General features: G+C 46.2%; 1 protein-coding gene across 1 annotated transcript in view; it reads left to right on the forward strand.

Annotated features, from left to right (window-relative positions):
* LOC121705571 (glutamate receptor ionotropic, NMDA 2B) overlaps window positions 1-24,969 on the forward strand; it is an 87,684-nt gene that overhangs the window by 13,504 nt on the left and 49,211 nt on the right. The window contains exon 4 of the mRNA XM_042086611.1: window positions 14,989-15,660. Within this exon, the coding sequence (XP_041942545.1) occupies window positions 14,989-15,660 (672 nt within the window). The remainder of the gene's footprint in view (window positions 1-14,988; window positions 15,661-24,969) is intronic.

Below are 24,969 nucleotides of genomic sequence, written 5' to 3' on the forward strand. Positions count from 1 at the left end.
TTTACTCAAACTGCCGCTTTATGAGGAAACACTCTGTCTCTGCTGTCATTTCCGATTAAGACGCAACCCCTACTTAACTGCTACGCAAACTGAGTTTCAAACCCCAGGTTGAACATGTGTAATGTTCTCAGCATTAGATTTTCTTTTTTCATTATTAAACTTTAAAATGCTTAGCTGTGCTGTGGGACCTGTGCTGTAAATGTGCTTCATGTTATTTAATCTCTCTGATCCATGCTTAGCCACTGAGACAAAGTTTGTTGTGTGATAACACAGCATAGGTAGACATGGTCAGAAGCACAATGCGGCTTGTGGTGTATGCCTTTCTCAGTCACATGAATTTTGCTGAGTTTTATCACTGCTCTACTTGAACCTCAGATGGGCTATGTGAAGAGACATCGGAGAGGGATCTGACATATAGAAACATTGTGAAAACCACTGAACAGGACCAGTCGGTAGTTGACAAGCTCCGCACCTGCTGCGGGTTAAGTAAGTGACTGTCTGGCTTCCTGAGCACTCGGCTTTCCAACCGGCACTGAAATGTCATTGCTAACATTCTGCTGCTCCCCGTGCCAACCCCCCCGCCCCCAAAGCCCCAAACCACAGAGTGTTGAGGCGACTTTACTGCACAGAACTTCCTCCATTCACTCCATTCATATTTTTCTGGGGTTGATTGGTGCGGTATTTCAGTGGAGGGGAGGAACAATGGCCGTGGGTTGCGCCTGCGCTTGCCTCTGTGGGGAGACCGGTGTCCTGCCCCATGGGACAGCCACACACGGCCTGTCACAGGCTCTGATATGTGGCAGCCAGGCCACTCAGAAAGCCGTGGGTGTGGGCCGCCAGCGCTGCTGCTGCTGCTGCTGCTGACACAGACATATATTTATTTACCTCTGAGGAATAGCATTGGGGCCGAGGCCTGGAAAACACAGAGAGAGGGAGAGAGGGAGAGCAGTCTGTGAACAGTCTGCTGGGGATCCATACCACCAGGCTAATGCAAGTTTTAAAGACCAAGTAGACAGAAATGGGAATGCAATCCACCCAGGCCAAGCTGTTTCTTGTGTATTTATACTACAGGAAATAAGGTCTGATTTCATAGTAGCGTTTTCCCATCAAGGTAGGATCTCTGGACTCCAGTATAATTGTAGATTAATAAAACAGTGGGTTATTTTGACGGTTGGAAGCAGCAGATACTTAATTAATGGCCTGTTGTCAGTCAGATTTACATGCTGACCCTAGTCTGCCTCTCCATTCAAATTCTAATTGATTTTCTCAAGACAAACAGGTTTAGTTAGCTCAAATAGTAATGAGTCCGCTTTAAAGAGGAGGTGGTGCTGGAGGTGGTGGGAAGCTCACTTGGCCATCTATTATTTATGGAGCAGCAGAGACCTACGTGTGCACTGTGGATGTCACTTCCCTCAGATTAATGTACACAGATTTATTCCTGCCACAGCGTTATAGGAAACACAACTGTCTGCGCTGTCATTCCGTATTTAAGCCCTAACCGCTGCTAAACTGCCAGGCAATGTTCTCCAGTCAGGGAATGGTGGTATTCCAGTGTTTCATTAGGGCTGTGCCTCACTATATGGAGAGATTCTGTGCTTTAGTGTTGAGTGACTCCAACATCTTGTTCATCAGAGCCAGTTTTTTTTTTTTTTTTAAATGATCCTCTAGAAAGCCAAACCTGGCTGTGACTCTTTTTTTCTCTGTGTAGCATTTGAGCTTCATTTCCAGCACAATGGGCCCTCGTGTGGAAGAGCTGTCCCACATTTATTCGAAAAAACAGAGCCCCACATAGCAGCGCAGCAAACCCACTTGCGTCCAGCGTCGTCTTGTAGCATGTAGGACAGTCAGCTCCGAAATAGAAATGGGACTCGACCAGTGAATGGGTCTGGCTGCCTACCTGTCTGCCTACCCTTTTTAACGACACACAAGTCACCCTTTGGAGTCTACAAGTGTTCTCTGAAGATGGCCGGTGTCAAGGGTTGCGCACGGTGTAGTTATCAGCGGAGCAATGAGCGACGGCTTCGTCCATGTTAAAGTTGGCGCTGCGTGTGAACAGCTTGCTAATTAATTAACCATGACTGGGGGTGGGAGAGGGGTAAGAGGGGCAAGTGTGATAGAGAGAGAGGAGAGAGTAAAGGGGGATGGGGAAATGGATAGGATGAGTGGAAGAGATGTGTGTGGAGGGGGGGGGGGGGGGGGGGGTGCAGGTCCAGGCCCAGTCCATAAATAAGTCCCTCAGAGGATTATCAGTTGATAACCAAAAAAAATCTCACCTCTCAAGAAGACGAGACAATTAGGACAAACTCGCAGGGAGGCTGGCCCTAACGATGTGCTTGTTACTAGTGCCATGTTTGCTCCGCACACTCACACACACACACACACACACACACACACACTCATACAGACACACACTCACACACGCATGCAGCCAGGGGAGAAAAATCAAAGGCAGCCTTATGTAGGGCTTCAGGAAGTATCATAGATGGCAAGGAAGCGAGAGAGACAGACAGACAGACAGACAGACAGACAGACAGACAGACAGACAGCTAGCTCTGAGAGCTCCACTGACTCCCGGCGATGACTACGTACGCTAACACACTTACTTCTGAGAACAGTGCTGAGAAGCCCATGCCACTGACTGTCCCGATCACGAGAAGTGCTGCTCCTAACCGAGCTCGGGCTTCTTTATGTTGCATTCAGATGCGACTCAGCTGCTTGCCAGACTGTCTCACTCAGGCCAAGCGCTCCCCTCTTCTCTCCTGTCCTTTCTTGCCATCCCCCTCCTCCCCCCACACACACACCCTCCCTCGTCAGACGGGCGTCTCCAGCAGGCGGCTGGAGGTGTGCGCAGGCTGCGGTGCAGCTGTTGCCCTGGCTCCACACACTGGAGCCGCGGGCTGGAGCTGGTGCTGGAGCCGGACCAGGGCCAGCAGCACAGGGCCACCTCTCCACAGGGCTGCTGGGGATCTGTCCAGCACCTTTCATCTGCTCTGTCCATTTGGCAGCCACTGTGAGGTGGAAAAGTGCTCATCTTGTGTTAGGGCTGGATGCCCCAAGGCTAACATGAAGAACTGACTACTTTGTGGCCCTCAAGGGCCAGAACTGGCAAATTGCAAATTGTCTGTGCATCGGCCTTTTTGTTAGTGAGTTTCTCTGTATTTGTACATTGTATGTGTGTGTTATCTAGAGGTTTGACTATTTATGTGCATGTGTTTGTGTTTGGTGTGCAACTACAGATCTTTATTTATAACAGCTATCTAGGTGTGTGTGTGTGTGTGTGTGTGTGGGTGTGTGTGTGTGTGTGTGTGTGTGTGTGTTTGTGTTTGTGACATCATGCATTCTATGCTCCTTGACTGGGTATAGATCCAGGATCTGAAAAAGTGCAGTCGGGTCGTCTCAGTGTGTGTGCTTGTTTTCTCAGAGTGTGTAAGGATGTGTAATAGCACAGCATTTGGCTCTTACTTTGCATCATGAACCTGTGCCAAAGCCTAAAGAATCAATCAGAGAGAGTGACAGAGTGGAGAAGAAACCGGGAGAAGGAAACACACATACAGACACAGACACAGACACAGACACACAAAACAATAGCATCGTTCTGCCAGACTAGATAATGGTGGGGAAAAAGCATCAAATGAAGAGCCTTGGGACAAAGACACGCTTACTCCTTCATTTACCTCTGGGTTCCTATGAGTCAGATTTTTATTTGTGCTAATGATAATCTCCGTTTCCTGCTCCTGCTTGAGCAGTCTGTGTGTGTGCCCTGTGTGCTTCCTGTTCCTCTGTCCCATCTGTGGATCATTGCCTGTAATGAAACTTATGCCCAACTGCTTTGATTCTCTCTCTCTCTCTCTCTCTCTCTCTCTCTCTCTCTCTCTCTCTCTCTCTCTCTCTCCCCACCTTTTGTGCACTTCTGTTTCTCTCTCCTCCCTCTCTTTCCTGCTTTCCTCCATCCTCTCTTCCCCACTGCTCTCTTTCTCTCCCGCACACACAGGCACACTCGCTCTCTCTGGCATTTTTTAATTAAAATCTGTGTGTATCGAGGGATTTCAGTGGTGCTGTGATTTAAATGAGAGAGTGACACAACTTCAACATTACTGTCAGGCCAAAGCAAATTCCATCAGGTCTAGTGAATTCTGCTACGCTGGCCATTCCCTGCCAACTCCTGCGTTTATATTCTGACATACACCCTCTCTTGCATTGATATTAAGAGTGTATATGGGATTGAATTCTCCCTTATGTGTCTAATATATATATATATATATATATATATATATATATATATATATGATGTGATATATATATATATATAAATAAAACTGGAAGCTGTTATATAAACTCCTGCGTTTATATTCTGACATACACCCTCTCTTGCATTGATATTAAGAGTGTATATATATATATATATATATATATAACTGTGGAAGCTGTCAGGCTGTTTGTGCTACCTGGCAACTAGGCAGCTAGAAACAAACCCTGCAGTGTTATTATGGGGGTAAATTCTGCACCCCCGGCACCTTCATTCTTTCCCCCAACCTCCCTGGAGTCATCACTTAAGCGCTGGATGGGGGTCGAGTCTTCATAAATCAGGATGTTACCACCGCCACTGAAGCTGGTTTTTAATTAAAACTGTGAATCAGTCTGGCCCATGTTATGAATTGAACTCAGCTGTGACTGAATAAAACATCATGGCCGTCCAGCAAATTTGTCTCTCCGGTTGGCGGCTATGCTCTTGATGATGTTGTAAAATAGCTGAAGTGTTCGCAAAGGGGAAAAGGAGGAAGGCAGAAATACTGAGGAGAGCATCAAGAGAGCTCTGGCATGAATGGATGTGGACTGAACCACAGGGTGGGGGTAAGCCCCCCTCTAAATCTACTCAACTGGAAATACTAAGAAATACTTGAACACTTGTAAAAATATTGGATTCACTCAGCAGCATTTTCTTAGACAATCTTAAAATGCTCACAATAATGGATTCATTTGAATTAATAATGCATGTGCTTTGATTGAACGCACACTTGTTAGTCTGTTCCATACCAGTTTAATTCGAGCAGGCGTCTCAGTTCAATGCAACCGTGCTTCACATCTGTGAGTGTTTGGTGAGTTTTGTATCTGTGGGTATGTCATTGATGTCTACACACATGTACAGGCTGTTGAATCACATTAAAACTCCTGTCTGCATTCCAGCCTCCTGCTGCAGTAGCGGAGTGCTTCATTTGAGCACTGTGAAGCACATGAACGCTCTGCATTACAGTTCCAGTGAAAAATGGATTCTTATAAATCTGCCGACTTTTGCCTCAGCGATCTCAGCCCATTCAGTTAAACGCTATCTCACATCGGCACATAAAACGAATAGGCGATTTAGCTCATTTCCCAGAAAATGTTTCCCTTATTTCACTTTTTTTTTAAAGAGAGCTCTTGTAGATAAAGAAATGAAAAAAAAGAAGCCATGATAAAAAAAAGGTGGAACCCATGAATATATTTATACATTTTACAGTGTTTCTTAAAGGCTGCTTTTAAAACTACCAGCAGGCTGAAACTCGACAACATGTCTTTATGAGCCCGGCTTTATTTCTAATTCATGACCTTTTCGTGTCTGTGTCTGGGGCTGACATAGACCCTGAGAGAGAAGGTATGAATGTACCAGAGGAGATGCCCTGAGCTGGTGGATACCATTCTCCCGTCTCTCTTTCTCCTGCTTTCTCTCTCCCCCTCTCACACACACTCGTTTGTTTGACTTGCATGCCCGAAAATGCTGAATGCCGGCTGAACCTTGATGCGGCTGGCACAGGCAGGCTGGCGGGATGATAAGGGGCTCTTAATTGGAGGTGTTGCTGTCACTCCATTGATCGCAATGCAAATTTAAGTGCCCCCCCTCATTCCCCCCAACCCCTGACTCCCAGGGAGAAATGAACTTCGCCAGCAGTCTCTTGCATTGCATGGAGAACAAATAAAAAAGTGCAAAAGGGAAGAAAGCTTTTATTGCAAGGAAGATTTTCAGGTGGGCTCAGTTTTCTGCCATAAGGCGTGTGTGCCTGGAACTGCATAAAGAGGTTAATCAGTTTGAAATGCCCTTGAAATGTCTCCAGTGTTTCCTCAGCATGCTCCTAGCCCTTTGACAACATAGTTGGATTGTAATGAAATTGAGGTTGCGTTTGATGTGCTCCAATGAAAGGCCAGTGCACTGCTGATGTGGTTTGACAGGAGGCACAGGAAGTAACCTGCCACTGCCGGGGGTGCTGAAGAGGAAGTGTATGTATTGTCACTTGGCAATTGCAAACTGAGTAACTTTTCTCCCAATGTACCACCATTCATGGAGATATCACTGATTACTTCATGGGGAAAAATCTAATGCATAGGTCATTGGACAAATACAGTTATGTGTTTTGCTGTTATTTTGCTAACTGAATTTTTGAGCAATTATTTAGTATTTTACATGTACGTTTATATTTACATTTAAATGTACATGTACATTTGATTTACAGTACGTCTGATAAAACCCATAATGGCATCGGTGATTGTTAAACCTATGTGAACAGTTGCTGTGCAAGTGGTAAAAACATTATAGGATAATAAGGAATTTATTCCTATATGAAAATGTTGTTTTGTTGTCTCACTTCAAAGTTTGAGCCTTGTGGCTGCACCATTTAACCTCCGCTAACACTTCAGTGCAGCTTCTTCATCGCCTGATCAATATTGTGGAGCTGTCACATTTCGTGCAGTAGACGGCAGAGTCGCCGAGGTGCTTATAGCGCTGGAGGAGGTAGACGAGGAGGAGGAAGGAAGGAAGAAGAGGAGTACTGTCGCCGCACTTCTAGATTTGTCATGGCTCCAGCGTGCTGTCGCTGCAGAGCCGGGTGGGCGGAGACGGGGGTGGGATTAAACACAGGGCATCCACTGGGACGAGCTCCCAGGTGTCGTTATCACTGCGGGGAGCCCTGTCATTGGTTGAGCTGGAGAGCCTAGGCCCAGGGCTTGAGGAAGACAGACGTGCTAGCTAGTCCCATGCCATTTGTAAGATAGTGTTGACCTTGCAGAAAAAAGTGTGAGAATATATGTGCGGTGCTTAAAGCGATCACAAGATTTCAGACAAGTACAGCACAAAAGTGTGAAGTGCTTACTGTGGTGTTATCTCTTCTGTTATGAGTGGAACATGCTACTTTTTGCTTTAGTGTTGCCATCATGTTATGATACGTAAACTAAAAGGTTGTAAAATTGAATGTGTAAACACTACAGTAGATCTGTCCTAGAAACTGGCACATTTAGGATAGTATAGCTGTGCATTTATATCTGTTATATGTTTGTAACATTTGTCGTAAAATCTGACACATTTAGGACATGATGCACAAGTATAGCTGTGCATTTATATCTGTTATATGTTTGTAACAGCTGTCAGCTTTGTGAGTTAGTTCTTGTTTGTTGTCTTGTCTTGTTTGTAGTTCTCGTGAAATGTGTCCAAAAATGAAAATGAAAGGATTTTAGCTGATTTTTCTGCTTTTTAGAAGCTTTGTGAAGGTATTGTAAAACAGTCAAATTGAACCATTGCTGAAGTATCTTGGAAGTTAACTCTGACCTTAATAGCACATACATGGATTTATAAAAGCATGTGTATATAAGTATTCACTTTTTGTACCTGATGAAAGTGCCTATTAAATGATAGTTTTATGTATGGCCGTGCACTGTAGCAAAACCTAGCCCTATCAGGGTGCATTAGGACATGGTTGTTGTGCTCTTGGGGTCATCAACATGTGAGCAGCCACAGAGTGGCATCTTATTTATGGGCCAGAGATTGATGAGTGAACAGTGAACTGCTGAGGTAACAAGGTTGGATTAATGGCATTTCTCTGTTGCTGTGCAAGTGGATTTTCAAAGCTTGCACAGTGATAGAAATAGTGTTTTGTTTGCTTACATGTTTTATCATGTCTTTTGGCAGTGTTACTTTGATATTTCAAATAGGATTTGTGGCAATGTCGCTTTGATATTTATTTTTGAGCTTGAGGACCAGTGTCTATGTTTGGGCTGTGTTACAGGTAGGTGGGAGTGATGAGGGTTTAAATGTGGAAGGTGGGCTTTGGTGTTGGCTGAATGGTTGTCGTTTGTGACTGACGTGTTTCTCCAGTCAGAGCAGATGTCAAGCCACCTTCCGTTGTGAGATGATCAGTCACTTTGGGATGATGCACCACCACCTTGCCAAGTTCTTCAGTCTGTCTTTGTAAATCTATCTTTAGAGTTTCCAAACTGTGTTTTATGTATTTCAGGTAAATCTTTGTTCCTTGTCATGCAGTGACACATACAACACAATCATACATGTAAAGGTAAACAAAAACACACAGGATTTACATACTCACACTCACATAGTTCCCCCTATCTTTGACAACACACACACACACACACAGATGCACAAACTCATGAACACACACACACACACACGCACAAACACACACACACACACACACACACACACACACACACACACACAGATACATACACACACTCATGCTCACACACAGACACACACATACACACGCACATTATACAAAACCACTGCCTCACACCTGCCTAATCCAAAAGACAGGACACAGGGTCCTAAAATAACATCTTGAAATGAGATGGACAGAGGAGGACAGATTACCGCGGCCCTAATCTGTGAAAAGCTGTCAATAAAACACATTTAAAGTGATTACAGGGCAGCTACTGGCACGAGGGAGGGGTCAACCCGGTTTCCTTTGCTACTCTGTGCTGTGGTGCACTGACTGAGCAGCAGAGCCAGCAACGCATGTCCACACACAAGCACACATAGTGTGATAGGGACATGGACACACACACACACACACACACACACACACACACACACACACACACACACACACACACACACTGTCTCTCTCTCTCTCTTGCACGCACGCACGCACACACACACACACACACTCACACACACAGACACACACACTGTCTCTCTCTCTCACACACACACGCACCCACACACGCACACACGCATGTAGCACACACAGTCAGTTTGTATACAGAAGAGTGAGACTGGCATCACAGAGACGGATGTAAAGCCCTGAGTCCGTCCTGTGTTCCTCGCTCTCCAGCAGGAAGTAGCAGTAAATAAAATGGCTCCAGGGAGAGTTCAGGCTAAAGCAGTTTATTTGTTGTTATTTGTTGTGTCTCAACACCTACATCATATTTAAGCATTTGTGAGACTCAGGCTATTTGTCGATTTTTTTTTTTTTTAATACCTGTAGGCTATTAGCATTTAATGCAGTAATATGGGGTCTTAATGCATTTTTTTTTAAAATCATTCCAAGCGGCAATAATGCTTGTTTATTTTCCCTCAGTCATGCTGTTTTCAATTGTGTCCGATCAATCTGCAATTAACCGGAACACAGTTAGCTGTGAATCAATATGCAGTATTTATTTGTTATTTTACTATGTCCACATTGAATATTTTAAGCATGTGTAATTGTGGTGTCATTATCTCACCTTGAATAAATAAAAAGTGATATTGTTGTTTCTGGTGCCCATCATGTCTTTTTAAATACCACCATGAGCCGTTGAAAAAAAATACTGGCCATTGTTTTTTCTTTGTATATGCATGCTTATATCACGACCCACCAACCAGGGTTCTTTTCATCAGAAGAGAAATATTAGGACAGAGATAGTGAGAGGGAGAGAGAGAGAGAGATCTACACACTCCAAATGTCCTGTCCCTGGAAATAGACACCATTATGCCTCTCAATGGCTCTCAGTAGTCATGCGAATGTATGGTACGCTCTGGCAAGCATGCTAATGAGCTGGACCGGAGTGGCCGCTTCTCAGCGTCAATCACCTCACCCCCCACCCCTGGATCCCGTCAGACTCCCAGCCAGCCGGCAGGCAGTGATTCTCTTCAGTTTCCTCTCCTTTCTCTCTTTCTCCCCTATACTCTACTCTTTCTCTCGTTCTCCCCTACTCTCTACTCTTTCTCCCCTACTCTCTACTATTTCTCCCCTACTCTCTACTATTTCTCCCCTACTCTCTACTCTTTCTCCCCTACTCTCTACTATTTCTCTCTTTCTCCCCGACTCTCTACTCTTTTCAAATCAAAGGCCTCTCTGTTTACTCTGATCTCTCCTCCTCGCGTGTGTTGTTTCTTCAAGCAACAAGGCTGGCCCTGTGGTTTCCCAGGACACGGTTCAACCCTCGGCTGTGATCCTGAGGCGTAGCTAACTTGAAGTGCACCAAATAAAGACCATGCGGCGGTATGCAAGTTAGGGTGGATCTCAATCAACTGTGCACGCTGTGCGCTTTTTAAATGCCAGCGATGACATGTAGTAATTACTAAGCAGCCAAATGCCAGGGAGCTATGACATCATTTTGCAGGTAAATGCGATTGACTTATAAGTAATTTGCATAAAGTCTTTACGTGGGATGGAAGGGAAAGAGGAAAGCACTGGAAAGGGGAAAAAAGCACTGAAATGTCATAATAGTGTGTGTGTGTGTGTGTGTGTGTGTGTGTTCACTAATCAGTTCATTATTCACATAATATTCAGAACATGTGTGGGTTCATTCATATCATGTGTGAATGTGTATGTGTCCTTTACCGTGTCTATAAGCGTATGAGCACGTGCCATTGTATACGTATGTGTGTGTGTGTGCGTGCGTGCGTGCGTGTGTGTGTGTGTGCGCGCCCCCTGGCCCCTGATGTCTGCAGTAATTGTGTGATTTATCCTTGACGCAGGGGCCCAATTACAGAGCTGTAATATCTGCGTCATGCCTCATATAACTCTCGTAGTGTACAGCATATGAGCCGTGTTGGCCGCGCCCCACGTTAATGACAATTGGACACTTTTATCGGTCATAAAGGTGGACTTATTGCATGTTTTTTTGCATTGTGTTGCAAAGCGTGTGTGTGTGTGTGTGTATGTATGTCTCAGTCAGTCAAAAGCACAGTCTACCTGTAATTATCTTCCTCCATACTTGCACATAGGTGTGTGTAGTGTGTGTAAAGATGTGTGTGTGTGTATGTGTGTGTTGATATGTTTAGATGAAATATGTATTTCTCTGTGTCATGTAGGTGAGCCTGTGTTTTTTTGTTGTTGTTGTTGTTTTGAGTGGGGGGTGGTGGTAACCATCTGTGGACGCTTGCTGTTTGCTGTTGCTAATTGGCTGGTTGTTTTTCTATGCTGCTGAGCAGAGACTGTGTTGACCTACTCAAAGTAGCGTCCAGGCTGTGGCAAGGCTGCCGTCTGAGTGTGTGTGTGTGTGTGAGGAGTTCATGTATGTGTGTATGTGTGTGTTTTCTACTGCTTTTGCCCCACCATTCCATAGGTGCAGTGTGTCTGGTGGCAGTAAAAGTGTATTAGATGAGCTGTGTGAATCAATGTGTGAATGTGTGGAATTTCATAAAATGCTAGAGGTAGATCCTGAGCCTCACAAAAGCAGCATACTGTGAAATGGCAGTGATTACAGCTGCTTGTATAACAGATGATTTACTGTGGGTAGTGTCATTGTTGATATGTGATGGAACTGCTTGTTGTGTATTCGGTGTGTGTGTGCTTGCATTTAATCATGTGTGAGATTTTATTACTGTACGTTTAAGCACCTTGTGTGTGTGTGTGTGTGTGTGTGTGTGTGTTGTGTGTATGTGTTGTGTGTATGTATGTGTTTATAATGTACTGCTGGACTATTTCTTTGTGTGTTAACTGCACTTTCTTCAAGGACCTATCAAGTGCTTATCAGTCAGTGTGCATACAACATGCAGGTGTGTGTGTGTGTGTGTGTGTGTGTGTTGCCTGGTCAGTGTCTGCTGCAAACTGTATCTACGTGTGTGTGCTTATACGAGAGTTCTTGCGTATATGAGTGTATCTCAGTGTCCATCAACACTATGTGGAGAGGCCTATTTTAATTGTTGCCATGGAAACAGAGTGCTGCCGGAGTGGTACAGATTGAAAGAAAGCATTTCCCCCCTCATTCTCTTTGCCTTGTCCCTCCTGCTATCCTAGCACATTCCTCCGTAGCTTCTTTCCCTGTACTTGTAATAACAATAATCACTCTTTTTCCCTCCCGACACTTGCCCATTTGTGCTGGTTTTAGCCTTCATGTTGATTCCCTGTTCCTCGGTTGTCCTTTCTATCCCTCTCTCCTCCCCCTCTGCCTTCTTTATACGTTCATCCGCATTGGTGCATTTTCTTTACCTCTGTTCTGAGTCTCCCACTCGCTCACTCGCTGTATCTCGTCTCTTCTTTTCCCCTCCACCTCTCCCTCCTCCTCTGTCCCTCCATCCCTCCACCCCCTCCCCATCCCTCTCTCCCCCTCTCCATCCCTCCACCCCCTCTCCATCCCTCTCTCCCCCTCTCCATCCCTCTCTCCCCCTCTCCATCCCTCCACCCCCTCCCCATCCCTCTCTCCCCCTCTCCATCCCTCCACCCCCTCTCCATCCCTCTCTCCCCCTCCCCATCCCTCTCTCCCCCTCTCCATCCCTCTCTCCCCCTCTCCATCCCTCTCTCCCCCTCTCCATCCCTCTCTCCCCCTCTCCATCCCTCTACCCCCTCCCCATCCCTCTCTCCCCCTCTCCATCCCTCCACCCCCTCTCCATCCCTCTCTCCCCCTCTCCATCCCTCTCTCCCCCTCTCCATCCCTCCACCCCCTCCCCATCCCTCTCTCCCCCTCTCCATCCCTCCACCCCCTCCCCATCCCTCTCTCCCCCTCTCCTCCCTTAGAGTGTGCAATTGACAATTAACACAGGGACCTGTAATTAGCTCTGACAAACCTCCAGCAATTAGTTCTCCTAAAGAAGGCTTTTTGTCGTCCCCCCACACACCTCCTTGCCGTGTGCTTACAATCACCAGCTCTCCTCTCTTTCTCCCCTCTGTGTTGTTTTTCTCTTAATACTTAAAAAAAAAAAAACTTTTTGTCTCTGAGGAGGTTTCCCGTATTTTTCTAAACAGCTCAAGCGCACGTGTGCACACTCAAGCACACGTAACTACAACTCACACACTCTGTCCTACAGTTTTTTGTTTCACCTCTTTGTGTAATTAGGCTCAGGCTGACAGACACAATTACGCACACACACACACACACACACACACACACACACACAACCATACCACTCTCTCACACACATACACATGCACACCCCCACACAGATATGTTTGGGCAAACTGTGAGCAGTTCTTTCTTGCTGGCCCCTGCTGTTTTCTGTTCTTCTTTGCCTCATTGTTTCTTGTTCTGTGCAACTTACATCATGATCAGCCTCCTCTCACAAGAACTGTAGTCTGCATGAAAATAAATAACATCTATTATCACGCAATGCTTTCTTAGTTAATGTATTACATTTGAGTATCAGTGCAGTTGTAATGAATAAAACACAAAGAAAATACCTCTCTTGGTATCAAATAATGGCTTTAGATGTTATTTTAGTGTACAGATGCCTCAGATGTGTAAGGAGCCCACAGTGCATAACTGTAACATTGAAACCTCAGCATTGTGTTTGCAAAGTGTGATGATGATTGTAATGTATCAGTTATGGTGGACCAGTGTTTCAGCTCAGTAGTCCTTAAAGATTTCTACACACGTGTGTGTGTGTGTGTGTGTGTGTGTGTGTGTGTGTGTGTGTGTGTGTGTCAGCGTGTGTCAGCCACCCGTGACATCTGCACTTGCGCCAATCTCTTAATCAATTTTCAGAGGCAGGCGGCATATCTGTGCTTCCCCCACCACCATGTCACTCATGCTGTCAGGCCCATCTGCCAGTCAGAAAGTAGCCCTCTCTCTCTCTCTCTCTTTCTCTCTCCCCCCCATCTCTTCTCACTCCTCTTTTTCTTTAACTCCTTGCTCTGCCTCTGCTGCTCCCATCCTCCTTTTCTCTTTACTCCCATTTCTTCCCTTGTCCCGTGCTTCCTCCTCCCCCTGGCACCCCAACCACCTCCCCTGGCACCCCAAACACCTCCCCTGCACCCCAACCACCTCCCCCTGGCACCCCAAACACCTCCCCTGCACCCCAAACACCTCCCCCGGCACCCCAAACACCTCCCCTGGCACCCCAAACACCTCCCCTGGCACCCCAAACACCTCCCCCTGCCTTCTCTGTTTCCCGCCCTCTGTCAGGTGCCCCCGAACACCCATCCTATCCACTGGGAGAGTTTATATCATCCATAATAAAGACCATTAAGCCTCAAGACATCAGGCTCAAGACATTTCTCATGAAATATTGATCAGTGTGAGTGTACATACACCCTGTTTCCAAGTGTGCGTGTTCATGCACTATTTATACATGTCATACACATTTGTTCTGCCCATTTCTCTTCCACTGATTTAACCTCTCCTTTCTCACCACAGGTCTCTTTCTCTTACTCTCCCTCTCACATCCATCCATCCATCCATCCATCCATCCATCCCTCCATCCCCTTCCCTGATTCAGCCTATAGATTTTTTACAAGCATTTTCACTCTTGAATGTTCCTGAAAACGTTAACCAGTCATACCAACAACATCATACTTCACCCAAACATGACCCATGCTGCCATGAACATAACTGACTATGTAAATCTGGATTGTGGCATGACAGCTCTATGGTGACACTTTTGTGGTACACTATAGCAAGCAGGTGTGCAGGTCTTTTCACTCTCAGTGCAGTACAGTAAGTGCAACAGCATGGACAGTACTGTACAAGTAGTAGTTCAGAGTTGGAGGTGAACACTGAGAGAGACATTCATGAATTTTGGAATAAAAGGTGATTGAATACATTTTCTATCAAGGCAACTTTGCACTGACAGACTGACAGACTGACAAGTGTCAAGTCAATTGTAAAAAACTGTGAATATGTTCTTGTTGACATAGGTTGATGTATGTTTTGCACCCATCCCAGTCAGTATATCCAGCTTCATTAACCTTCTTAAACTCTTATTTCCCTCTTTTCATTCCCTTCTCTTCTCTTCTCTTCTCTTCTCTTCTTCTCTCCTCTCCTCTCCTCTTCTCTTCTCTTCTCTTCTCTTCTTCAATCTCCTTGCAGGGATTTTACTCACACTCCTCCTCCACCATGCCTGTCCGTGGCGGCTGTGGTCCTCGAGCTTCTCAGGAAAGGCGGGCCCCGTGCCCGTCCGACCGGCCCGCATCTGCCGCCGACGTCTCCTCGCGGCCGGCACCCGCCTCTCGCCCTCCCTCCTGCCGCCCGGCTTCGCGCCGGCTCCCGGGGCTGCTGCTGTGCCTGCTGCTGCTGCTGCTGCTGCTGCCCCCCACCTGCCACTCGCGGCGGGACAAGGGTGGTGGTGGGGCCGGCGGCGGTGGGGGTGCGGTGGCCCACTACATCCCCCCGCTGTCGCACGGGCACCACCCGCCGGCGTACCCGGTGCTGCCGCGCATCATGCAGGGCCTGAGCATCGCCGTGGTGCTGGTGGGCAACTCGAGCGAGGTGGCGCTGGCGGGCGCACGAGACAAGGACGACTTCTTCCAGCACATGAAGCTGGCGCCCAACGTGGAGATTCTCACTATGAATGAGACTGACCCCAAGAGCATCATCAAGAGCATCTGCGACCTCATGACCGAGCATTGGCTGCAGGGCGTGGTGTTTGGCGACGACACCGACCAGGAGGCCATCGCCCAGATCCTGGACTTCATCTCTGCCCAGACGCACATCCCCATCCTGGGCATCCGAGGGGGCTCCTCCATGATCATGGCTGCCAAGGTAACAATGCCCTGCAATGCCTCTGAAATATACATCAGTGGATTGATAGAGGTAGATAACATGCGCCCCTGATTCCCTGAAGAACCTGGTGTGTGTGTGTGTGTGTGTGTGTGCAGTGTTTCCCACAGAATTAAATTCTATTTGTGGTGGTAGGTTTGCAGAATTAACTTGAATGCAGCAGTTTTTAATAAATCAGCGCAGGGTGGTTATGATGCTAACCAGATTTAAGCACAATTTAGTACAACCTGGAAAATCATTGTGGGGTGGTCAATGTTGATATTGTGGTGGGCCGCCACAAATAGGTCAATGTATGGGGAATGTGTGTGTGTGTGTGTGTGTGTGTGTGTGTGTGTGTGTGTGTGTGTGTGTGTGTGTGTGTGTGGAAGGGGGGGAGAAGTAATAGCTGTAGTGACCCATCTCTCCGTCTAGATTTGTGTTTTATTTGTGTTGCACTCCAATGCTGGCTGAAGGAAAAGATGCAGTGCTTAAGCATTTTGCCTTTGGGATGTGGTCCAGTCAGTGACAGCCACTGGCCTCGCCCTAAGTGGGGACGTTATCTGAAAGCACAGTGTTTGACCTCCATAAATGAAAAGACACAGGGAGGTGGAAAAAAATGAAAGATAGCAGACAATAAGAAAGGGGAATGCAGTGAAGGTAATGTACGCTATGTTCCCTGTTTAATAATAGTGGTAGGTGATAGATCACAGATAATGGATAATAATAAAAATTAAAGGTAAAAAGTAAAATCCTTGACGTCAGCATCCTGGGAGTCTCGGCACAGTATGCAGCGGCCACGCGCAGTAAATGTCTATCAGTTGCCAGAGAGAGAGAGTGAGTGAGAGAGAGAAAGAGAGTGTGTGCCATAGACTCCAGCCATGGCCCAGTGCCATCTCTTTCTCTCTCTCTCTCTCTCTCTCTCTCCTCTCTCTCTCTCTCTCTCTCTCTCATCTCATTCACTGTAGCCATGGATAATGGGATAGAGCAATCTGCTGCTGCTTTATCTTAGCAAGCCGGAGTTGCCCATTTGGACCTTGCTGTTCTGCCCAGAACTTCATTTTTTTTGCAGGATAATCAACTTTTATTCTGTTCACCCATCTTCCAAAAATCCAGCTGTACAAATGTTGTGCAAGGCTAGTGGGAAAAATGCCTGAAATTAGCTCTGAGCTTCCGGGAAAGCTGGTGTTTTATGCGGTGGTAGTTTTGTGCGCTAATGGTTATGTTGGTTTGAGGGCAGTGGCACTGCATCATTGTGTGTGTGTGTGTGTGTGTGCGTGCTTTAGAGGAAGTTGAGAGGAGGTGTGTTAATAAATCTCTCTCCCTGCCTTCTCACCAAATCCACTACACAAGCCACGCTACTGTAATCCATATGCATATCTATATCCCTTTCTTTACCGGTGCGAGAGAACAGGCAGTACACAGCGCGGCACACTCCAGTCACATGGCGCGGCTGCTGTGGCTGCTCCAGCGGCCCTCCCTCTCGCCCTTCTTCCCATTAACCTTCGACCGCCGCTAACCCGCCGCATCGGTAAATCTGAGCCACACGCACAGCCAGGGGTCTGCCACCACCATGGAAAATTTATATGTATGTTCTGGTACTCATAAAGTGACCCCCCCCTCCCCCCCTTCAAAAAAAGAGCAGAGGAGGAAGTGTGGTGTGCAAATATATAATTCATTAAACATACGTGCCCTGAGTGTGGCAGGATCATGAGGGGGCTTTTGTTTGCAGAGAGCGGGATAATGGATTCCCTAGGCCAGGAGCCAAGCTCATGTTCCTCTGCTGAAATCCCCATATTACACCTCATTGCAAAAGAAGCACACCAGGAGAGGATGGGGGAGTGGGGGGGGTGGGGGGGGGGGGTGGGGTTAATAAAAAAATAAAAGAAAGGAAAATGTCGCTGACTGGCATTCACACATTCTGCTCTTGGACCTGACTCTAAGCAGCTCTTGTTTTTGCTTAGTGAATGGTCGGAGTAATTTGGCGGAAAATGAGTTTTGGTGGTGGGGGGACTGCTTAGTCTGCGGGTGTATGACTGGGTGTTGTTTTGGGCTGCAGGGTTGCAGTGGCAGGCTTCCTCTGGGAAGAGAGGTATGGATGGGAAGCAGAGGGCTGAGCTGTGGGCTGCAGAGCATACTGGGGCCATGAAAGTGGATATGCAGCGCAAATGGGCAGACATGAGAATGCTTCCCCTGGATCAACTTTACATGGGCTTAATGCTGAACAGTGGGGAGAGAGAGAGAGAGAGAGAGAGAGAGAGAGAGAGAGAGAGAGAGAGAAAGAGAGAGAGAGGAAGAAAAAAAGAGAGATGGAGAGAATAAAGACATTATGGAGCAGTTTATGTGTTTGTATCTGTGGCAGAGAAGAAAAGGCATTATGTGTCTCCACTCTGTGTTCTGGACCTTTTATTCTGTCACATTCTGTCTATCGGCTGCCCACACACACACACACACACACATACACACACACACACACACACACACACACACGGACAAACAGCCCGACACGCACACATAAAACCCAAAGCTGCTGCTGTTGGCAAGGCAACATCCATTGCTTACTTTCGTAAGTAAGAAGAAAAAGCAGCACCGGCTGAGAAGGGAGTGGGGAACAAGAGGGAAGCAGCGGGCCTCCACTCCTCACTCCTGGAGAAGCGGCTGGTGGTGGTGGTGGTGGTGTGTGTGTGTGTGTGTGTGTGTGTGGGGATTAAGGAGACGGAGGGAATAGAGGAGGGAGATGGATGAAGACTAGAAGCCTTCCCATCTGTATCAATGAAAAGAGACGAAGGGGAGAAAAGTGGAAGGATGAGTGCAGGAGAGCAGGTGCATTACTGCTCGATGGAAGACGGAAAGAGGGGGGGGAGGGGAGGGGGGAGAGTAAGGGTGGGTGAATGTGGAGAGGAGGTTGTCGGGTGAAGATATTCTTAAGAAATGATAGAGTGAGGAGAGAGAGTAAGCGGCTGTGTGTGTGTGTGTTTGTGTGTGTTTGTGTGTGTGTGTGTGTGTGTGTGTGTGTGTGTGTGTGTGTGTGTGTGTGTGTGTGTGTGTGTGTGTGTGTGTTTGTGTCTGTGTAGAGAGGGAGAGAGAGAGAGCAAGAGATTGAGGGACAGACTGTGGGTGGCTTTACATCTGCATCCGCGCAGTCTAAGGAAGTGAGTAAGAGGAGTGGCACTCGGCTCGCGTGAAGAAGATGTGAAAATCTTTTTTGACACCATTCATGCCGGCGCCGCCGTGGCTCCTGGAACGGCGAACGCTAACAATGGCGATTAGCGCGCGCCATGAGCAGGCGCTCCGATGATTTGCCTCTCCCCGGGCCGCCCACCTAAAGGTGCTTTGAAGCAGAAGCGACTTCAGAGTGCAGAGAGTGACGTCCTCTAGCCGGCACCACGGCTGCGTCTGGATCTGGCTCCGTGTTCAATTTCAATGCCCCTCGCGCACACAGCACACACAAACAACATGAGTGCAGACACCTGCCAGTCTGATGGAATCCGATAGAGTACACGTGTCTTGCCCTGAGGGGGGTCAGGGTGCAGGGAAGGGTGGTGGTAAGACTGGCAGTGCCTCACCTTTCTTACCTGGATATCTAAAAAACTTCTGGCTGACACTTCCCCTGACTTCCTTACCTGGACCAGTCTGTGTCCCGGTTTAGGGACAACATTGCCCCACAGTGAAGGCCCATCCACACTGCCACACTAATAAACCGTACAAACTAGAGTTTTAGCTCATAACATACTGGCTCATATGAATGCCATTTCACACTGTATGGTACAACCCCCATTTCCAAAAAGTTGGGAGGGCTGTGTAAAATGTGAATAAAAGCAGAATGTTAAAAAGGCAGAAATATGCATACTGTAAACCAAGAGCATAGGTTTGGTCTCAGCTTTGGTGGGGACACATCCCCAACTCCTGTTGTCACGATATCAACATTATTGTTTCAATACCAATAGCAAGTGAAAAATCTCAATTTCGATACTTTTGGCCGTCTTTTCGGTACTTTTGTCGTCCTTTTGCGATTTAAAAAAAAATATTTGGTTTGGGGGCCCCCACCACCTTGACGCCATCAGTAATATTGAATATTGTGTGATCATTTACATCAGTGGCAATCATAGAATTTGATTGACCCTCCACACACACACAGAAAGTGATGGTTGTCATAGGTTTTCATATTTTGGAATTCATATGAACTTTTTATTGTTATTACTAATAGCTAAACATATTTAGTAATTTGAATACATCATATTGATATTTAAATGATAACTTTTCTTTAATATCATCACATTTGTGGTCTGTAAGTCTAATTGAGTGCCTGTCACTTTAAGAGGAATGTAACGCAATTCAGTCTCACGGTTTTAGGCTAGTGGAAAATAGTTTTGCATAGTGCAAGGATATGTAGATTCAATTCATCATGTTTGCTATGTCATTAGATAAAATTAATGTTCAAATAAACAAGTCAAAGTCAAAGAAAATCTTTCTGGGATGAGATCATAGGTGAGATAAGTGTCTCGCTATGTTCATTTCTTCGAGTATGGACATGTATAGTTTATGTTTTATTTCTTTGCATTGTGCAGGCTACATTCACAAATACATTAGCCTACATAAACAGAATACAGGAACAGGAAAATGTCTCGGATCCATTGTTTATTGCGAGTGCAAGATTGGTAGCCCAATTAACAGTCAGTGACATGGTGACTTCTATACTGTGCTTTATGCGACTGTCCTGCAGCACACCCTTGTTCAACATGACTCCTAACCTTGGTTGAACGATTACAGAAGCTAGGTTTAGCTGTGACAATATCCTGGGTAATATCCTAACAGATAATGCTATTTTCCACAGTAAAATCCGCATTTGAAAGCCTGGTCATCAGTTGCCAGTTTGTATGTTACTTTGCCTATTTAGACTCTGCATAATGAAAAAGTTTTGAATGTTCCTTTTCTTCTTTGGTGGCATAGCTGATCTACAAAGCACCGAAAGGGGCAAAATGTGCATGCTGAAGGGCAAAGGGAATATTACAAATCTTTCACACTGGCCTTTTAGGGTTATGTATTGGTAGACATCCCTGATAACTTATACCGACACACTCGCTTTTCTGCCAGTGTCACCACAAAGTGAAGTAGGCCTATGCTATGCTTTGACGCTGTTGTGCGTGTCAGATAAACCCCCTTCGGTTTCAGCCAATCAAATGACAGTGTTTCTTTTACTGTCGCCGTCGGAATAGCACAAAGGAGTTCGCTAAAATATTGGTGGGGACATTTTTGTCATCTCAAAATATTGATTAGGACTAGTCCCTAGCGTCCCACCCTAAACCTACGCCCATGCTGTAAACCATATTTAAATGAGAATAGTGCAAAGTCAACATATCAATTGTTGAAACAGATAATTGTTTTTTTGGAAAATACATGTTCATTTTGGATTGTATGCCAGCCACATATTTTAAAAAAATGTTGGGACTCTACAAGATTCTCTAAAGATTTGGGAACTGTTGAGACAAGTTGTTTTGAGTTTTGAGAATGAGATGTTGCCCCATTTTTGCCCAAGACACACTAGGTTCTTCTTAATAGTGTTTTCCGTTTCATGATGCGCCAAATGTGATGGGACTGCAGGTCGGCCATTTTAGCACCTGGACTCTTCAACTATGGAGACATTCTGCTGCAATATGTGCATTTTGGCATTGTTTAACCAGAAATATTCAATGCCTTCCTTGAAGACCATGTCTGGATGGTTGGATGTTGTCTGGATTTTGCTCAAAACTTCTCCATATAATAATTCAGAATTAATTGTGCCTTTTTTAGATGTGCAAGCTGGCCATGCAATAGGCACTAATGTGCCCCATAACATCACAGTTGCTAGCTTTTGAACTGTGCACTAACACGTTGGATGGTTCCTTTCCTCTTTAGCTTGGAGGATGCAGAGTCCATGATTTCAAAAAAGAAATAACACTGGGTTGGTCTAGCCACAGGACAGTTTTCCACTTCACCTTAGTCCATCTTATTTGAGCTCAGGCCTTGATAAGATGGCGACGTTTCTAGATTATGTCTAAATATGGATTTATGTACTATAGATTATGAAATCCCCAAATTCTTTCCCTTCTTATCTTGTTGTGTTATATGTCTACACCGTTTTTTCACAGAATGATGAAGATCTCAGCATCTTTACTTCAGAGACTCGGCCTCTCTGGGATGCTCTTTTTATACCGAATAGTGTTGCCAGTTAATCTTATTAGTCGTAAAATGTTCCTCCTTTTGTTTTCTTTGCCATTGCACAACTTTTCCAGCCTTTTGTTGCCCCCCCCCCACATGTGATATGTTGTCTATGTACTTTCTGCAACTTAATATGGGTTTTCATGATTTGCACACTATCACATTCTGTTTTCATTTACATTTTACACAGCATCCCATTTTTTTTGGAAATAGCGTATAACGATAATAACATTAAGAACAATGTCTGTGGGCATTACTTTCAGAGTGATTTTGTAAATGACACAAACACTGACAGCCAGTCAGAATCCATCAAATTTTAAACGCATCACATTAAATGATGAATGATCAAATGTCTGAGCGGCTCTCTGTCATAGGTCTGTATGGATGCTCATATTTTGATAGTTGTCACTCTGAGGTTCAGTGTCGGACCAGCCACAGATGAGCATTGTGGCAGTAATGTTGCAGTCTGTAGGTTGCAGTTGGCATCCTGCTGGTGAAGTGACCACAGAGCCACAAATTAGCTGGTGGTGGGCTATTTCCGAGCGCGTGGGGGGGGGTATAATAAAAAAAGAACGCAAGAAGGGGGTGGGGGTTTGTGGAGAAGCATGGAGCTGTGGGGGCAGGAAGTGGAGCGTGTGGCGGGGCTTGAACGGGGAGTTGGGGTAATAATTGTCATGCGGTAGGGAGAGAGACAGAGAGTGCACAGGCGATCACAGCATTTAATCACAGTGCAGTGACGAATTCAAAGGGACCAATTATTCCCACGGCCATAGTGCATGTGTTTATATATATGTGTGTGTGTGTGTGTGTGTGTGTGTGTGTGTGTGTGTGTGTGTGTGTGTTTTATGTGTTCTGTGCTTTTGATCTGGACAGTGGACAACTAGCCACTCATTTGCCTTGGGCTGGGATTGAGGAGAGGGTGAGTGGGTGTTGTTGAGGGATCAATTTCTCCCTGGAAGGAACGCACAAGTGAACAAATGCCGAGTCCCCCCCCCCCCCTTCTCTCTTTCCCCTTTCATTTTTTCTTGCTCTGGTCTCTCCAGCCCGTTGGGTTGCTTTTTCATGATCCATTAATATGCGGCATGAAGGCCAATAGAATAGCACCTTTTGTTTGGCTAATCTGAGGGGTCCTGTGCTCCATTATTGTAATGTGCTGTTCTGCACCCCGGAAGCACGTCAGTGTGAAACACTGGCACAATTACCATCATTTGGAACCGATAAGGAAATTAAAACGGTGAATGGAGCGGCCACTGCCAACTCTCTGCCTCGCCCTCTACTGTTGCTTATGGAAGACCATGCTGTTCCCTTTTCTTGTTCTCGGACATACACGGATGCACACAAAAACAGTTACAGGCATACACACACACACACAAACACACACACACACACACATATGCACACGCACACACCCACATATGCACACACACACACACACACACACACACATATGCACACGTACACACCCACATACAGTATGCACACACATATATATATACACACCCTAACGCTCACACACTCATTCATGCATACGTACACAAACACACACATACACACACACACACACATTTTCACACGCTCACCCATATAGACACACTCACGCTTACACACACATACATGCGCTCATACACAGTGACGCGCACACACTCAAGCACACAAAAGCACAAACACCCATTGGAGCCAGACCATTAGTCCATGATGCTTCTGCTCTTCATTTTCTCAGTTTTCTAGCTTCTTCTCTCTCTTGGCCTCCTCCTTTGTCTTCCTCCCTCCACTATTTGTCCTGGTTTAAGAAAAAATGACAGTTGGGCATGTGTGTTCCCCTTTCGAGAGAAAGAGAGAGAGAGAGTGCATGTGTGTGTGTGTGAGAGAGAGAGACCTAAATATACATGTCCTATTTCCCCTCTCCTTCCACTCACTCTCCCTCTGCCCATTTAGACTGTGGACATTTATTAACTCTGCTAAACTTTTTACAATCTTTCCCTCCTTCTCCATCCCTCCTTCTTGCTCTCTCTCTCTCTCTCTGCATTCTGGGTCTGTTCTCTAACCATTAGTGGTGGTTAGTGAGGTTCCCCCTTCACTGTGAAGCACTTTAAGTGTGGAGAAAAGCACTATAGAAATGGAACGTGTTGTCGCTGTTGTTGTTGTTGTTGTTCTCCCTATGTTGTTACAACTGTCATCTTTATATCTCTGGCCTTTTCCCCATCTTATCTGTTTATTCTGTCTCTTTCGTTCTCTCTCTCTCTGTTTATTCATACATTTGCCTCATTCCTGCTTATTTTCATCTACTTATTTATCCTCCTCCTTTTATCATTCTATCTCTTTGTCTGTCTGTCCATCCTGTTCCTTGCTCTAGCCTTCCTTTCCATTCCATTCCTTCTCTCTGTGTTCTGTGGTACCAATCTTGTCTTTTCCCTCCTCTGCTCTCTATCTTCCTGTCTCTCCGCTCTGTTTCTCTCTCTCTCCCTCTCCCCCTCTCCATAAGAATTTTGGCGGGTCTTGGCAGCTCTCAGGGGCAGACAGATTTCTGCCAGCTGTACAGGTGCATATCACGCCCCTTCCCTGCTCCTCTTGCACCCCCCTGTCCTCTTTTCCATCTTCTTCCCTCCGGCTGTCCCTGTTTCCTCCTCTGCTTCCCTCTTTCATCCTCCACTTCTCTTCTTGGTCTCCCTCTTTCATTTCTCTCATGTGTTTCTCTCTCTGTCTGTCTGTCTGTCTCTTGCTCCCCCTGTCTCTCTCTTCATTTCCCTCTGTGAGTTGGTCTGGCCCCACAGAGACCTGGCTGCTTTTTATCTGCCGGGCACCTCTGTGCCGTCCTAAATGGGGAGCCAATGGAGTCTTATCTATTCATAGGCAGGGGGAAGCTTTGGTGGATCCACTACCTTTATCACTGCCCGCGCCCCGTGCCCTTGCCACCAGGGCGTTGGGTTCTGCCCCATCCCACTGTCTCTGACCACTCTAAGTCCCTCGCTGCCCAGATCTTCCTCCTGCTCCACTCCCTATTCTCTTTAGTTATGTCTTGCCCCCTCTCACCATCACCAGTGCCACTCTCTGAGTCCCATCTTCTGACCGGCCTTCTGAATATCCCTCTGCTCTCCTTCTGTGCCCCCCCCCCTCTCT

This window comes from Alosa sapidissima, chromosome 3 (assembly GCF_018492685.1).
Source record: "Alosa sapidissima isolate fAloSap1 chromosome 3, fAloSap1.pri, whole genome shotgun sequence".
NCBI classification, from domain to species: Eukaryota; Metazoa; Chordata; class Actinopteri; order Clupeiformes; family Clupeidae; genus Alosa; species Alosa sapidissima.